The sequence below is a fragment of the Galeopterus variegatus genome, unplaced genomic scaffold (genome assembly GCF_000696425.1).
Source record: "Galeopterus variegatus unplaced genomic scaffold, G_variegatus-3.0.2 Scaffold102, whole genome shotgun sequence".
Lineage (NCBI taxonomy): Eukaryota > Metazoa > Chordata > Mammalia > Dermoptera > Cynocephalidae > Galeopterus > Galeopterus variegatus.
Genome location: NW_007726213.1, coordinates 62,314 through 78,084, shown reverse-complemented (window position 1 = coordinate 78,084; position 15,771 = coordinate 62,314). Strand labels below are relative to the sequence as shown.

Here is a 15,771-nt window from a genome sequence, read left to right as displayed (position 1 = left end):
GGGAACCGGTCTGTATGTGGGATCCGAACCCTTGGGCGGGAGCGCCGCCGCGCTTCCCAAATGGCGCACTTATCCAGTGCGCCACCGGGACAGCCCAATCATATACTTTTTTTAGTCTTTGCAGAGTATTACATATCTCCAGAGGATTTTCGTCTTGTTTTGTTTTATTTTTCCTTTTTTGAGGGCAGCTGACCAGTTTGGGGATCCTAACCCTTGACCTTGGTGTTATAACACCATACTCTAAGCAACTAAGCTAACTGGCCAGCCTTTCCAGAGGTTTTTTTTTTTTTTTACTTCTTATTGATAATTTTTGTTTTTAAGTAAAAAACAGAGATAATGATGAGTCTGTACTGCAGACTTAAAAAAAAATAATTGTAATTTCATTTGAAATTTCTCATCCAAAATGCATGAGATAGTTCTTAATGGGACTTAATGGTTAAAAAAAAGAAATATATGCATATATTCATTAAGTAAGCATATATTAAAGGCTAACCATTTAGGAAGAAATAAAAAACCCTCTCTCACTTCTCTCCCTCTTTTTATATGAGTACTCCATTATCTTGCTTTTCTCTGTTCACAGTGGTGTGTGAATTTCTTATGCCAACTGAGATGACATTAATTTATGTTTCACCTTAACTCTGGAAAAAGAAATACTAGATAATGTTTGTGTGTATTATGGCAAACTAAGAGCTACATGTTAAAATCTTTGTAATAGAAAAAAATTGATGAGGAATTGCTTCTGGTTAAAATTATGTAATATTTATTTAATTGAAGCTATTTTTCTATTCAGATTTTGTAATTGCTGCAGTATTCTAATACAAATTTTTTGTGAGCAGCATTCTATAATGCAAAGGGGTAAGCATAAAAATATAAAGGGAATTTTGTGAGGTGCTTGATAAATATAAATTTAGTGACAGAAATTCTGATCAGAGATATATTTTTCTCAAAACTATACTGCCATATGTTTGATGCCAAATGAAGCATGGTTTGTAAAACAGTGTCATGTTCTAAAGAGTTTGGGTTTTATAACAAGCATAACTATGTTTATGTTATTTTCTCAAATTTTGTTTGTAGCTACTATTTCCAACTAATGTGTGGTAACATACAGGATGATCTGCAGGAATGCTAAGAGAAAGTTTAAATATAAATTATTATTTTTTTAAATCTAGTTATAACGAATTTTCAAAAGCATTTAAAGTTCGATAGAGCTAATTATGCAAGATACAATGGTCATAGTTAATAATGCCTATCATAAAATTCTTCACAGATTTTTTGTCTACCTCACTTTTTTCTCTCATAATCTACCCAAATTATTAGACAACAAAGAAAGAAAGAAAATGCAATAATCTAATATGCAAAGTAGGAGATTGCCCTTTTGGTAACATCACATCTCCTTAGGCAAATTTGCCTTAAATACTGAACAAGTTTTCTATAATTAGCAGTTATCCTACTAAATATATCATTACTCAAATGCTAGACTACAAACCTGAAATCAAACAAGCTTACATGCTCCATTTCTGATTCTTGAATAATTGCTCCTGTCTGTTAAACTCCATGCTTTGGCCAATAATACTTGTCTGCCTTGTACAAGTAATGATTTGTATTGTTAAACAATCAAATGATATGCTTCCTTATTCTTTCACAAGGAAAAGTATTATCCAACTCTTACAGGTGCTAGATTGAGAAGACAATATAGCATTGTAAATAACAGTATTGGCTGTGGAGTCAGAAAACCATGAGTTTCAATTCCAGATATGCATGTATTAGCTGAATAAGTGAACTTGGGCATACTGTTTAATCTGATGAATTCTCACTTATTCCACTTTAAAATGAGGGCAGTATTGATACTTACTCATTAGGCTGCTATAAGTCAAATAGAAGATAATAAATACTAATGAACTGAAAGTTACAATGCATGTAAAGCACTTCAGCAATTTTCTGGACAAATAGTAAATACTCAATCAATGCATGATGCTATTATTTTGCTGGAAAAGATTTACCAAAATTTAACTTACATTTCTGGACACTGTGATTAAGGATGTGTATGCTGTATTCCTGGTAGTTTTAAGTGCAGTCTCTGTATCACTAGCAGCAATTGATTGGGTCATAGTCAGTTTTATTATTTAGGAGCTTTATTCCTATTTATTATTTATTTAACACCCCCAGTGTTTGCTATACCTTAACAGGTACATAAAACACACAGTCATTGCACTTGTGAAGTTTTCATCTGTAAGAAAACAAGATATGATAAAAAAAAAAACCCAAAAAACAGTTGCTTAAATTATTTGACATTCATTTAGGTTGGAGAAAGTATTTGTCCTCCTACACCTCCATATTAGTAAGTATCCGACCTATGTAGTCTTAATCGTAAGATTCTCCTACATTTGAAGGGGAAAAGGAAATGACTAATTTGTAAGATATTAGATGGAAGATTGCTATAGGAATATAAAAGACTTTCTGTTTCTGCACTCTAAAACCAATGAGAAGAGGATGAGAGACCAACGAAATGTGTATGTTGCAGGTCTTAAAGGGAAATAACTGGTGAAAGTTAGGTGGACTGTTTACACTCAGGATGACCTAATGATCTTCCCATTTGCAGATCACAGAAATAAATGTTATTAGAACTGGGTCCCTCTAATTTCCACCCCCTCACCTTCATCTCAGCATTTATAAATCTCTCTCTCTCTCTTTTTATTTTTTTATTTTATTTTATTTTTTTAAAAAGATGACCGGTAAGGGGATCTCAACCCTTGGCTTGGTGTTGTCAGCACCACGCTCAGCCAGTGAGCAAACCGGCCATCCCTATATAGGATCCGAACCCGGGGCCTTGGTGTTGTCTCTCTCTCTTTTTAATTCCTGCTTTGTACTCCTATGTTTCAACAGAAAGTTTATCCTTGCTCCTTTTTTTCTGTCTTCTCCAGGACTTTATTCAATCAATTTTGTTTGCATCCTACAGTCCTTAATCCCTTCTCCACTAGTGCCTTTCCCTCAGTCTACAAACATGCTCAAAATTTCTTCATGCTAAAAGCAAACAATAATGACTGAATCTTCCCTTGACTTTTTTTTTTTTTTTTTACCAAAATACCACCCATTTTGTTTTCTTTCAAAACTTGATTTCTTAAAGAGAGTCTATACTACCTCCAACCCCTCACCTATCTTTTATTTATTCAATTCCAGTGTTTACTACAGAAGCTGTTCTGTTAAGAGTCAGTGTTGGTTTCCTAGTTACCAGACCCAATATCTTCAACTGTCATCTTGAACTACTTGGTCTGTCTGCAGCATTTGATAGTGTTGATCTATCTTTCCATAAAAGTCTTTTCTCTATTGCATTTTCCAAAATCACTTCTTCTGTAGGTTCATTTCTCTAACACTCTTATTCCTTCACTGGAACCTCTTCCTTTCTCTCTTCCATCAAGCCAGACCATGACTCATGTGAATTGTTCACAAAGTGTTGGTAGTTCTAGGGATGTGCAGTTAGTGAGGGTAGTATCACTAAATCACTCGATGATCATTCATGGAATAGACAAGTGGAAGAAACTGAAATTGGAGTCTTTCGGGATGAAAAGAAGACATTCTTCATTATGCTGTAGGTATTGTCAGGAAGAATCAAGGAGTTAAAATTGACATCAAATTAGGTAAAGTATGTACTAACCAGGACTTCAGCTTTGGAAATGACTGACAAGATAATTTGTATCAGGGCCGGCCCGTGGCTCACTTGGGAGAGTGCGGTGCTGATAGCACCAGGGCCACGGATTCGGATCCTATATAGGGATGGCAGGTTAGCTCACTGGGTGAGCGTGGTGCTGACAGCAGCAAGTCAAGGGTTAAGATCCCCTTACCAGTCATCTTTTTTTTAAAAAAATAATAATAATTTGTATCATCCCCACTAAGAACAACTAGAAAACCTGGAGAAAACATTTTTTATAAGAAGTCTGAGTGAAAGAATCAGAGAGCCAATAGGAGTGAAAAATATTAAGAAGAAGAAAAAAACCCAAAGGGTTTAGTCCAGTATTTGCAGCTGCCAATTTTGAGTTCCAGGAGAGGCAGCTGAGAAAGTAAGAGGAACTTTTAGCAGTCTTTTTTGAATACAGACAACTGGACCTTGAAGGAACTGAAGTTCAGTTTCAAATTATCTTACTCCTTGAAATTGGATTAAATTGATGCTGGATGTAGAGTCCCTAACTGCCTCTCAAAAAGCAATTTTAAATCCACTTTGGGGGGAAAAACCAAAACAAAACAAAAAACCTTAGTTCTCAAATCGTTTCTCTAACTGTTCATATTTAGTGTCGATCACTAAATCTGACAATGACCAGTCGTGAAGAGACAAGATGAGATTTTTGGGTTGTCCAGTTTGCTCAGTAGGTTAGAGCATGGTGTTGGTAACACCAAGTCAAGGGTTTGGATCCCGTTACTGGCCAGCTGCCCCCCAAAAAGCAAAATGATTTTCAAAAGAGGGGAAAGAATACAGATTATTTAAAAAATAATTCCCCTGGGAGATTCAGACACATTTTATAAAGATGGTTTAATAGCAGATTAGACACAGTTAAACATAAATAGTAAACTAGAAGATATTTTAGAAGGAAATATTTAGAATGAAGCATGGAGAGACAAAAAGATAGAAAAAAAAATAGCAGATTAGACACAGTTAAACATAAATAGTAAACTAGAAGATATTTTAGAAGGAAATATCTAGAATGAAGCATGGAGAGACAAAAAGATAGAAAAAAATTTTTAATTGTATAAGAGACATAGAATTTACAATGAGAAGTCTAACTTAAGTGTAATTAGAATCCCAAAAGGAGAGAAGACAAAAAAATGTAGTAGAAGCTTTATATGGAGAGAATATGGCTGAGAATGTCCTAAAACTGATGAAAGACATCAAGATACAGATCCAAGTATCCTTGAAATTCCTTAAGCACAGCACAGAAAACCAGCTGGACACCAAATCAAAGAATAAAAAAAAAAAAAAAAGAAAGAAGAAGAAATGCACTTTGAGTTAAAGACAACAGTCATTCTCAAAGAATATGGCTGACATGAACCACTAAGGGTACATGGGGGGAGAAGTATTAGATAATGAAATCCAGCAAACCAAAATGTGAAAAATGAAAAGTCAGTAAGGGATTAAGTTTGGTAAAAGGAATTGATAAATGATAAGCTTGGAATTCTTGTAAATATGGAACTCACAGTAAACAACTATGGGAATTATGGTTACAGAACAGAATGCAAACATAAGTCTTGCAAATGTAAAATTAACCGAATTCACCAAAATAAGCTGAAAAGTCTGGAGATACAGAAGTATAAGTGCACTAATTTCCTTATTTTTAGAAAATAAGGAGTCAGTGCTGTCAAAATGTGAAACATAATTTCTTTTTTAAACGATTCCAAACTTTTTGTACATTTCATAATGTTTCATAACATTAAGGAGATTTTTGTACTAAAAACTGTAGATTCAACAGTTCTTCACTCTTCAGTTTCTTTTCAGTTAAATTTAAGTAAAATTAAATGTTTTGCTTATATTAAAAAATAAGCTACATAGTCTTAAATTTTTTTATAAAACTTTTTTATAAAATTTTTTTGCTCTTCTCTTTACTCTTCTGTCCTTTCTGATGCATGAAAGATATTCTTTGTTAATGATGTTTAATTCTAGGAGGAGGGATTTGGGGTGGTTAGTCGTTCCTTGAAAATGTTTTTCTGCTTAATGTTTATAATAAGCATATATCTGTTTTACAGAAACAGTCTAGTTATTAGTGTTATTTTGAAAGAGCACAGGTTTTGGAATCAGACAGACCTGTGAAGAAATCCTGGCTCTGATACTGAGTAGCCTTAGATAGTTTATTTAATCTCTGAACCTCAGTTTACTTGTCTTAAAAATGAAATGTTAACATGTGTTTTATAAGGTGGTTGTATTAAACATAAATATGTACAAGTATATAAAATATTTAATACAGTACATGCAGAAAGCAATCAATATTTACCTGTTTCTGTTTTTGTTTTAGTCCCAGCTGTTTTACTAGTTTGTCATATAAGCTATAAAAACTCACCTCTCTCTTTGCTTACCTGTAAAATGATGGAGTTTGTATTGGTTGTTCCAACATACCCTCCATTCTTCTGAAGCTGACTCCTATCTACTTGTTCACTTTGCAGTCTTCCATGTTATTCCATGACCACCCCCATTTCCCCACAAGTTTCTTACTCCATTTTTGTCACAGTTGATTGGTCCGTGGGTAAACTCTAATCCAAACTAGGCTAATCCTGGCTACAGGTGACTGACCCAATCTAGGCCTTTCCTATTTTTTTTTTTAATTTGATGTGAAAAGGAGATCTCTTGTACTCACTTTCATGTCTGAAAGACGTAAAACTTAAAAACTCTCAGACCATATTTTTCATTATGTAAAAAAGACTGACTTTAACTTGCAGAGAGAAAATTTAAAAACAGGAGTTGGAGAGCTCTTCCTGGGGGCATTCACATTCTTGATCCCAGTTGTCACAGAGGCCCAGCTGTACCCATCCCCTTCCCATGATTTGATTGTGCAACCCAGTCTTGGATTCCATAAGCCACTAAATTCTTCCTCTTCTCCCTCCCCTTCCCTGCTTTTTAAAATTTAAATTAGCCTAGGTTGAGTTTCTGTTAATTAAACCAATAGCAGGTTTAGAATAGATGGCTCTTAAGTCTTTCATCTAAACATTAAATAACTTTCTTCTTCAACTTCACTTGTTAACTGATTCACATAAATGGAATTTTTCATAATCTTAATAAACCTTTGTGAAATTGTTTCATATGTACCATTATACAATCCACATCCTAGTTTCTAAGAAATAAAATATGCTCTTCAAACTTAACGAAGTAGATGTGACATCATATCTTTGTTATTAGTCTTCTTAACCATATTTGATAATGTACATCTGAAAGAGACTATCTGACTCATAGAACTTTCACTTAAATGATGGCAAATATCTTATATTCCTGCGCAGTGCTGATTTGGTGAGAAAAAATATGTCCTACTCCTAGATTCACGTATATTCTTTATGATTCTGCTTTTCTCTTTTGAATGGCACCATACCTAATTCTGACTCTGTAAAATTATTGTTTTCACATAGAAACCCCTTTGATGATGGAGAAAATCATGTTTAAGAGCCAGCCAGATGGTTTTTCCATTTCCTATAATATACATACGTAAATATTTTTTCATGGGGTGGGGAGGGGTCAGGGTGAAGGAAAAAAAAAAACAACCAAAAACCTGTAGTAAATGTTGAACCTATCTAGTTATTCTAGAATCTGTCAATATACATACGTAAATATTTTTTCATGGGGTGGGGAGGGGTCAGGGTGAAGGAAAAAAAAAACAACCAAAAACCTGTAGTAAATGTTGAACCTATCTAGTTATTCTAGAATCTGTCATTCTTTTGAAGAAATTCAACATTTTTCTTACAACCAGAGAATAAACATCAGCTGCTAGAGAAAGCTATTGAATTTCAAAATCCCTTTAATGTCACAATAACCTGTTTAACTTTCCGTCAGGTCTTTAAAGTATCAAACATTTCCTGATGACTCCCAGATCTACAACTGCTTATATTTCTCTAACTTAAAAAGTTCGTTTCCTTCACTCACAAATGAACTATGGTGAATGAATCAGCACTGTTTGGGCCTGGAAGTGTAATTGCAATTGCAATCTGTGTGCAGTCTTTCTGCAGGTTAGTTCAATTTGTGAACATCAAACAGGGTCAAATGCTAAACCTGGTTAATTTGACTAAAACTCTACAGCTTTAGCCTTTTATTTAGCCACTCATTAAATTATAGTCTTTAAACCTATTTTGGTTTCATAGGTTATCTTTTATTTTGAGATCTGTAGAAATAAGGCAACAACCATTAATTTTTCATTTTACTAAACAGTATCTATTGAATGTCTCTTTGCTAGGAACTGGGGGTAAAAGAGTAAAAAAAAAAAAAAAAAAAAAAAAGTGCTCCTTTTCTTGAAGAGCCACTTTATAGTACAGAGTCAGATATGTAAATTTTGAAAAGTTAGAATATAATGTGGTACATTCTATATAGAGATTAAAGTACTGTGGGAACCCAAAGGAATGAAGAAATAAATGTTTTCTTCCAAGCAGAACTGGATTTATAACACCCTGTTAGGATGAGAGCTACAAGAATTTTGTGCTGAACCATCAATAGCTTAGTTTCCTGGGATAAAATTAATACCAGGTGGCCTTTCCCTGTAATGCCATTGATAGACTTCATGTCTTATACTTACTGTTATTTTTGTTCACCAGTCTCCATGTACTTTGACTTCCATGACAGTTTTCTCAAAATGCTGCATAAAGACCAGTCAGATCTCACTTAGATTTCCATGACTTGTGAATGCACACATTCGCATTATTAAGAATACTAATATTCATATACATGGATGGCCACCTAACAATAATTGTGAAATAATAACCTGTCTGAATGAGCTATTTCTTCCTAGAATTAGGATTCTTTTTTATTTAATTTTTTAAATTTAATATTAGCATATTCATTCTTACAAATTGTGATATTTCTTTATGCCCTTTACCCGACCTATCACTTCCCAAACCTTCTCCCTCCGTTCCCCCATCTCTAGTATCCTTAGGTTTTCTCCTTCTGAAAGTTTAGAATTATGATTATTAATATTTTTGAAGCCATGGTCCCCTTTGAAAACCTAATTAAAATTTCAGCCTTTGTAAAGAAAAATGCACATATACACCAATTTTGTATGTAATATCAAGGGGTTTATGAAAATCTCTCAGGTCTATCATGGGCTCCAGTCCACTAACTCCTGTACTAGAGAAACATCTCTTCATTCAAGTCCCATTTCCCAAATGTGACCCTGTGATATGTCAAAAGGATAAAGGCTAAGAATTCCTACCTTTTAACCTTATCTATTTTCTTTATACCTGAATACTTCAAGCTCCATAGACTGTCTTAGAGAACCTCAATTTTCTCATCAGTCAACCCGGTCAGTGTCTCAGCAAGGCTAATCTGGACCTCCATAGCAGTTTTGTTCTAGGCACAAAGAATGGAAGAGATTAAATGATTTCTGAGGACTAGAATAGCTTGAATAATTCTAGATTAGTGTTGTCCAATAAAGATAGAATGCAAGTTACCAATCTGAGCCATATTGTAATTTTAAATTTTTGAGAAACCACATTGAGAAAAGTCAAATGAAACAGATAAAATTAATTTAAAAAATATAGCCTATTCAAACTAATTTATTCAAAATATTTCAACATATAATCAATATAAAAATGAGATATTTTATATTTTTGTTCTAGGCTTAGAAATTTGGTGTGCATTTTACATTTCGAGCACATTTTCAATTGGACTGGCTACATTTGAGAACTCAATCACTACAGGTATATCTGGCTTTGTTATAGCAGTGATCAGGATTTTACCTTTTTTTTTTTTAATTCTCTCCCCTACAATAACTATCTGATAATAAATGAATATACAGTGTATATTTTCTAACTCAGGCAAGCCGTATATAATTCTGGCGAATACAATTCTAGCTTGAAGAAAAAGTTGTATAATATTTCGCTGCATCACACATGGAAGATGTGATCTGTGTCCTACGAAGTGCAGTGCAGCGACCCTGACCCATGAAGAAGCTGCATCTTCTCATTCCTCTTTCTTTAAAGGGACAGTGGATTTGATGCAGCTACAAAACAGCCTTAAAAATTAAGTAAACAAAACAGATCTTTATACCCACATCCAAAATCAAGCGAACTTATGGCAACATCCTCTCTAAAAATTGCTTCAGGCTGACTGCACCAGGGTTGCCGTTCAGATCAGAATTAAAAGATGAGGGTGTATTCTAGGTAAATAGATGCATTCTCAACCAGCAACAAGTAAGCACAGCATATGTGAAGCTAGGAATGATATTTATAGTAAAAGATATTTAAAGCAAATGAATTTTTTTTTAATGGAAATTCTTCCCTCCCCACCCCCTTCATCACACAAAAAACATTGTTGTACTGTTCAGGTATTGTAGAGCATTTAATGGAACAGTCTTGAAGACCAAATGCTAAAGCTATAGCTTACTGCAGCAGCTATAAAGACACGATTTTAGCATGATTCCTTAGTTAAACTATCTCTTGTATGCATTGCATTTTCAAAATAATTTTCTTGCCATTGAATGAAAAAGAAATCCCCAAAATTCTTTTAGGCACCAACTTTTTACCCAATTAAGTGCTCTGTTTTGTTTTTTGCTGGCATAATTTAGAACAGATACATCTTCCTTTGAGGAAAGGGCACGTTGTTAAGTTTTCTTAAAAATTACTCTGGGCATCTTGAATCTTTTTCTCAGAGTCAAAAAAAAAAAAAAAAAAAGAAAACCCTCACTGCTAGCAGTTAATAAATGTTAATAAGATTTTTTGAAATAGTGGCTTCAATATTACACCTGTTAATTGCATTAGTCACTGAAAAAAATCCAATGAGTCATATTTTATAGTAGTTTCTTATGCAATTTGGAGAATTTTTCAGGCACTTGATAAAGAATGAGGAAACTCCAAACCTGATAAAATGAGTGTAGAAAGACCATTTCCTTTCTTTAATAGGGTTTAGAAAACTTGCAATTAAAAATAGGCTAAGGCAACTTGAAATTGTTTTATGGATTCATAGTCTTTTTGAACTCAATAGGATCTCAACAAAATCAGTTGATTTCGATTTTGCTTTCCTTCACTACCAAGTTTCTCTACAACATGAACCCAGTGCTTAAGAAAAAGGGGTTTTTCTACCAGATAGAAATAAAATTTATTTCCCTGTTTTTATTAAAGGTACATACTCATAGAGTTAACTAACCAGTTTCTGTTTGTTTGATGTATAAAAATTTATGTTCTGTGATGAATCAAGTAACTATAGGGAAAAAACAGTTATGCGATATTGAGGTTTGCCTCCACAGATGGATCAAAGACTAGAAACAGAAGACTTAACCATTGAAGAAGCCAAAGCAAATTGGTGAGTTCTCCATGATTAGGTGTCCATGTTTATTAATTGCAGATTGACAAATGTGCTCAATTCGAAAATGTCAGTTACTCCTTTGTAACTAAAAGAAAATTGATACTTAAAAAAAGAACAAAGGTGAGGTACTACATGCTTGAGTTTAAGCTCCTTTACACCTCTCCCTGGAATTTCCTTCATGTCTTCTGCCAATTAAATCTTCATCATTCAAAACAAATGTGGTGGTCATGAGAATGCACCTTGCTTCCCTCCTGTTAAAAGGAGCATAATTGACCTAGGGTCCATGCAGCTTCACTTTGAAGGCGATCCCTGCATTACACAGAGGCCATGACTACCATGGGCTGTTTCCCACTAATGATTTAGTGAGATGGAAATATGAGTACCCATTCCTGGGAGAGGGGACTACTTTGTCATTGACTTTGGCTCAAGGAATCACAGACAGGTTTGCTGAACCTTCCACCCAACCTTCCCTACCTCTCTCTTTCACTTAGGGTCATTCTTACATCACAATCTCATAGTTCTCCCAGATTTCTCCAGTTCCCTATTTCTTTTCGTGCAGGCATTTCTTTTAATAAACCCCTGTGTATTTAATCCCGACTAGGCATCTGCTTTTCAGAGAACCTGGACCAACACATCAGCTCAAATGCCTTTTCCAACTCCTCCAGAGTTAGTCACTCAAATTCCTTGTGCTCATAATACTGTGCAAAACAAGGCAGAAGAAAATGGCCCTTCATAATCTGGCCCCTGCTCATCTCCCTGGTTGCAGCTACCTTCTCTCTATGTTCGGGGTACACCCAACTTGCTGCAGTACCCAGGACTCTACGCCTTTGAAAATGCTATCTCCTATGCATAGAATGACTTCCTCTCTATATGACAACTACGTCATTTTATAAGCTATCTCCTTTAGTAAGTCTTCTCTGATATTTCTAAGCAAAATTTAGATGGTGTCCTCCTCTTACACCCATACTTTACTTAGCTTTCATAACTAGCATTTTTGAAGATAGGCCAGTTGTTTTTCAGCATATCCTTCAATTTGGATTTGTCCATTGTTTCTTCATGATTAGACTCAGGTTTTCATTTTTGGTCAGAATATCACACTTACTAGATTTTTTTCATTACATTCTATCAGATTGCACATAGTGTCTATTTTTCCCATTACAGATGGTCCCATTACTGATTTGATCACTTGATTAAGATGATGTCCACCAGGTTCCTCTACTTTTTGTTGCCTTTGTAATTAACAAGTATTTTGAATGGAAGTACTTTGAGACTATGTAAAAATCTCCTTCCTTGCCTCACTTTCACCTACTAGTTTTAGTATCCATTGGTGTTTCTTGCCTGGATTAAGTATTAGTATGCTTATTGCCAAATGGTGATTTTCTAAAACAGTTTTCCTTCTACATTTAATTGGAAGCTTTCTACTGTAAGAAAGAGCTTTCTTTTCTATCCATTTATTTAGCCATTTATTTTTTAGTCAGTGGTGTTCTAGTTTTTCAATGGGTTATAATTTGTTATTATTACTATTATTTTAATGGCCTAATTGTGTTTTATTTGGCCAGCAGGAACCCCTTCAAGCTTCCTTCTTTCTTCTGTTATTTATTCATTCTTCTTTAAGAATTTCCTTACTTTCTGTTACAAAAGATGTTCCAGGCCCATCATGTTCTTTCCCAGCCCCAGATCTGAATTCAGTCATTTCTTCAAGAAGCTCTGGTTCATTTTATAAATGTATAGAAGAGAAAGCTCTTTCTTACAGTAGAAAGCCTCCCATTAAATGTAGAAGGAAAATTGTTTTAGAAAATCACCATTTGGCAATAAGCATAATAATACTTAATCCAGGCAAGAAACACCAATGGATACTAAAACTAGTAGGTGAAAGTGAGGTACAGAAGGAGATTTTTACATAGTCTCAAAGTACTTCTATTCAAAATATTTGTTAATTACAAAGGCAACAAAAAGTAGAGAAACCTGGTGGACATCATTTTAATCAAGTGATCAAATCAGTAATGGGACCATCAGTAATGGTTGCTCATTACTACTGGGGTACCCTTACTACTATTACTACTGTTTCCAGGCCCTTTTAGCAGACAGGAACTACACACATATTTACATCTATATTTATTTCTACACCTATCTATCATTAAAACTATTGGCTCACTCTGTTACCTCCAATTCTAATTCAATACTGGCTGGGTTTATTCTAGCTTTATCTTTTCCATGCCTGTAACTCCTTTTCCAATAGTGGGAAACCTGTCTCATTATTCTCAATATATTATTTGCTGAACCTCCCTGGATGAAGTCAATCTTCTCATACTGCTGGGCCACCACTCTCTTTGCAAGTGGGCTTGCCCTGTGCTCAGATTGGCTTCCTCTGCCCGGGCCTGCCTTCTCTATCTGGGCAGCCTACCTTCCAGGCCTGACTCATGGCTATTTGACAATGGAAGGAAGGAAACTAATACATATTTTTTAAAGCAAGGAAAGGAAGAAAACAAAAGAGGAAGAGACAGAGCTACTAACATGTCTTTATCTTTTATTTTATTTTATTATTATTTTTTTAACACTAATCTGTTTTAAAAGGAGAAGCAGGCCTCAGGTTTAGGGCCTTTTATAAGGAATAGTATCTAGAATTTAATAACACTATTTTGCTTTAATTATGTGTGTGTTTAGAATGTGTTACCTGATATATTTATTTTTTAAATGCTTTTTTTTTTTTTCCTTTTTGTCTTTTTTAGTGTCTGGCAACGGATCGCAACCCTCAGTGTCGCGCCCATAAAGGACCGGGACCGGCAACGGGATCGCAGCCCTCGGCGTCGCGCCTGCACCTCGCTCAGCCAGTGAGCGGGAACCGGTTTCCTTTTTGTCTTTTTTCGTGTCCGGCAACAGATCGCAACCCTCAGTGTCGTGCCCGTAAATTTTTTTCCTTTTTGTCTTTTTTAGTGTCTGGCAACGGATCGCAACCCTCAGTGTCGCGCCCATAAAGGACCGGGACCGGCAACGGGATCGCAGCCCTCGGCGTCGCGCCTGCACCTCGCTCAGCCAGTGAGCGGGAACCGGTCTGTATGTGGGATCCGAACCCTCGGCGGGAGCGCCACCACGCTCCCAAGCGGTGCACTGTAGCAGTGCGCCACCAGGCCGGCCCCTTTAAATGCATTTTTAATTGCAGAAGAATTTACATGCTTTATACTATACAGTTCTTAGGCATGCAGTTTGAGTTTTAGCAAATATATATACCACATTGAGATGGACATTTTCACCTCCCTAGAAGTTCCCAATCTCCACCTCCTGCAGGCAACTATTATTATTCTGATTTGTATCAGAATTGTTTCTACTTCCTTTGTAAATATTTTTAAGGAAAATAAAAGGAATCAAAACATTAAATAAGATTACAAATGGCAACAATGATGTGAGGAGTATAGAACAGCACAGAAAGTGTTGCACAGATGATGGAAGTTTGGACACAATGGCTTATTTCATGGATATCTTGCAGAGTTGCTCTCTTTCCCTTAGAAAAGTTTCTGTTTCTACAGTGGAGATGGCCACCAATGTTAGACACGTTATTGGATGCAAGCTCTGGCCTTCCCTCTCTACTCCTTCCATATATACTTTTCTTTCAAGCATCTATTTATATACCTAATATGTGCTATGTGCTCTAGTGGCTGTGGATAAATAAGAAACAATTCCTGTATCCAAAAGAGAGAGAACCACCATAATATGATCCATGGAACTGTTTAGAAATTTAGCCAGAAATCTTATTGCTGCCTTATGGATGATGGTGAAATTCACAAGTTCATTGATTTGCAAGAGGATAATTTCAGGGACATTTGAAAGAAATGAGAAAAAATGGAAGAGCAAAGAGGGTACAATTTCTATCACAAGATTTGCACATGGTTTTTAATAAATTAAAAATAGTTTTATTAGGAAATTGCAACTGACATTAACAAAATAAAAGGCCTACCCATACTGTACAATTTAAACATATTAAACACTGCATCAATCCAAGTGTGCTGGAACAATTGTTCCTCTGATGGTAAAATCCAGTTAGAAAATTACTTTCAGTTGAAGATTTGGGGGCATGAGTCTGGTTGTTCTAAATGGTACACTCTTTGTTTTGCTCTACTTGTTTTTGCCTTCATGTCTTTTTTACGGTCAAGCAACTGAATCTAAATGGGGAATTCATTTTGTACCGCAGTTAACACATTGTGAAAAGACACAACAGGCAGTATGCAAAATGATGCTATCAATCGATCAACAGGTAATCACTGACTGGGCACTAGAAGACACAATCTCTGTCTCCAAGGAGCTTATGTTGTACTTAAGGAAATAAGTTACACTTAAAATTTTGTATTTTGAGAAGCAGAAATTGCAAAGTCTCACATAGACATTGCCTATATTAACTGCTAAAATATGCCCACAGTAGGTCACCAGTTACCAAGCAACTTCTTGGATCAATATCTCTCACTTTCCTATATTCTACCTGTATTTGAGAAGCATAGCCCATGGGAAAGTGAAATGAGCTCTATTAATTTCTCCTTAGAGAGTGGGATCTAGTTTATTTGTAAACCTAATGGAATTTGAGGCAGATTACTTAAAGTTATGAATTTAGAAACAACCATTCGACACAAATAAGCAACATGCATATCTGGAATCTTCCTTTTCACTCCCTGCCCCACATCTCTAGAACAATATCTATCTCACTGGGGAGTCAATGAGTGAATGGATGTGTGAGAGTGTTCTATAAAACATGGACTACTATCCAAGTGTAAGGGAATATACAATACCCAAGAGTCTGAACAGTTTAC

The 15,771-nt window shown here is 35.2% G+C and overlaps 1 protein-coding gene across 1 annotated transcript in view; it reads left to right on the top strand.

Moving 5' to 3' along the window:
- Nucleotides 1-10,965, top strand: part of METTL15 (methyltransferase like 15) — a 263,712-nt gene extending 252,747 nt beyond the window's left edge. The window contains exon 6 of the mRNA XM_008584147.1: nucleotides 10,917-10,965. Coding sequence (XP_008582369.1) covers nucleotides 10,917-10,954 — 38 coding nt within the window. The 3' untranslated portion in view covers nucleotides 10,955-10,965. The remainder of the gene's footprint in view (nucleotides 1-10,916) is intronic.
- The last annotated feature ends 4,806 nt before the right edge of the window (nucleotides 10,966-15,771 follow it).